A 1992-nucleotide genomic window follows, 5' to 3' on the forward strand; every position below is an offset into this window, starting at 1 on the left:
AAGGAAGGAAGGAAGGAAGGAAGGAAGGAAGGAAGGAAGGAAGGAAGGAAGGAAGGAAGGAAGGACTGGCTCACACCACATGGTAAAAACAGGCTTCTCCTCTGGAAATAAAGGGAAGAGAGCGAAGATGGAAAGCTGAGAGAAAAGAAGAAGAAATAGCTAGCTAGGGATGTGACTTGGTAAGAGCGCTTGCTTAGCATGCTCACGGCCCAGCACTTCATAAAACAGGTGTATGGGCATACACCTTGTATCATACAACTTGGAAGAAGGACACAGGATCAGAAGTTCAAGACCACCCTTGGAGACAGCTAGTTAGCATCCAGCCCAGAATACTATACCCTCTCTCAACCGAACCAACCCCCAAGAATGAAGGGAAGGTGGGAAACGGGTGTAAGGGGAGAGAGGGAAGGAAGGCAGGCAGTATGAGTTCATCACTCCCCATGTGCTAAGTGTCTGCAACTTGTATTTGATTTATTCTCATATCAGCCAAGTGAGAGAAGCCCTTCTGCCATTGGCCAGTGAGAAACAGTGAGACAGGCCAGGCCTAAAATATCACAGCTGGTAGAGTACATGCCGCCTAGATCCTGCCCTGGCCTCCTGGTACAGACATAATGCTAACCTGGTTCTGCTTTACAGAAGGCTCCTTCCCAGCATGCACAAGGGCCCCAAGCTCAGTTACTCCATTACCTCTTCCACAGCTTTCCAGAACCAGACTCAGCATCAAACGGCCAAACTCACCAGGAAGCTATGTTCACAAGCAGCCGAAGGCTGGCCTGAGGTCAGAGGAGATTGTCTAAGAGACCCGGGACCGGTTCTCCCCTCCAGAGCTCCTGGGAAGTCCGAAACACCAACAATGAGGATATTTAATTGCTTGCAGACGGTGGAAGGCTGCAATCCACCCTCTTCACCCAGTCCCAGCCCGCCTGAAGCTTTCCCAGGTCGCTGAGCAGGAAGGTAGCTTTGGCAGGAAGCTGGGTGCGGTCCAGCTCGATAATCGCCCGTGTTAACACGCCATTATGCATGTCGTTAACAGACTTGGCAACTGGGACTTGGATTTTTACCTTCTCTTTGCATTTTTATTTTCTAAAAATAGAAAAATAAAATAAAATGTAACTCCCAGTGTGTGGGTGAGAAAAATCAAGATTCCCAGTCACGCAGGTGCTCCCAGCCTCTGCCTGGAGATGCATCTTCGCTGAAAACTGAGTCCTAAAGAAAAAGACTAGAGCAGTCAGGTACAGATAGGAATGTTGGGAGATGTGTTCTGGACTGAGGAAATACTCCTTAGAAAAGGCGAAGAAGAAGAAGAAGAAGAAGAAGAAGAAGAAGAAGAAGAAGAAGAAGAAGAAGAAGGAGGAGGAGGAGGAGGAGGAGGAGGAAGAAGGTGGGAGAGGAAAGATGAAAGAAGGAGTCATATTTCCACTTCACAATCATCATTAAATGACTTCCACTGCAACGGCAAAGAAAAGCAAAATAAAACAATTCTATAACTTGTTCAGTTGCGCCAAGTACTCGGAAGCAAAGGAAGATGCAGCACCTATCCACTGTCTAGAACTCAGTAGGTGCCCTGCAAGCCAGGCTTCAGGTGTCTAGGCATGAAAACCATACAACAAAGCTGCATCTGGAGGTAGGCTCTGTGCTCCAGGAGCAATCAGTAGAGAGGCTGAAGAGAAGCCCAGCCTAAGCAAAATGCAAAATCCCGAGACAGTCTACTGCTGGACCCAGCACCAGAACACTGTCCAGGGTCCTGATAAAGGGAACCTGGCTGCAGAGTGATGTGATCCCTGAGGACTAGAATAGATGCCAGATGAGGCTCTGTCACAAGGCTCCTGCAATCATGCAGATGAATGAATGCCAGTACCACCATCCGTTAATTCTCTAACAAGATTTCACAAACTTTAATGGCATGCACCCTACTCAGGTTAGCCCAAGGGAAGAGATCCTTCTTTTTCACCATAGTTGAACTGAGAGACTGGATGCAAAGCACACGGAAAC

At 48.0% G+C, this 1992-nt stretch overlaps 1 protein-coding gene across 1 annotated transcript in view; it reads right to left on the reverse strand.

Annotated features, from left to right (window-relative positions):
- Positions 1-1022, reverse strand: part of LOC110323826 (60 kDa heat shock protein, mitochondrial-like) — a 17735-nt gene extending 16713 nt beyond the window's left edge. Inside the window, 1 exon segment of the mRNA XM_021201193.1 lies at positions 909-1022. Coding sequence (XP_021056852.1) covers positions 909-1022 — 114 coding nt within the window.
- Between the last annotated feature and the right edge of the window lie 970 nt (positions 1023-1992).

This window comes from Mus pahari, chromosome 6, assembly GCF_900095145.1.
Source record: "Mus pahari chromosome 6, PAHARI_EIJ_v1.1, whole genome shotgun sequence".
NCBI lineage: Eukaryota > Metazoa > Chordata > Mammalia > Rodentia > Muridae > Mus > Mus pahari.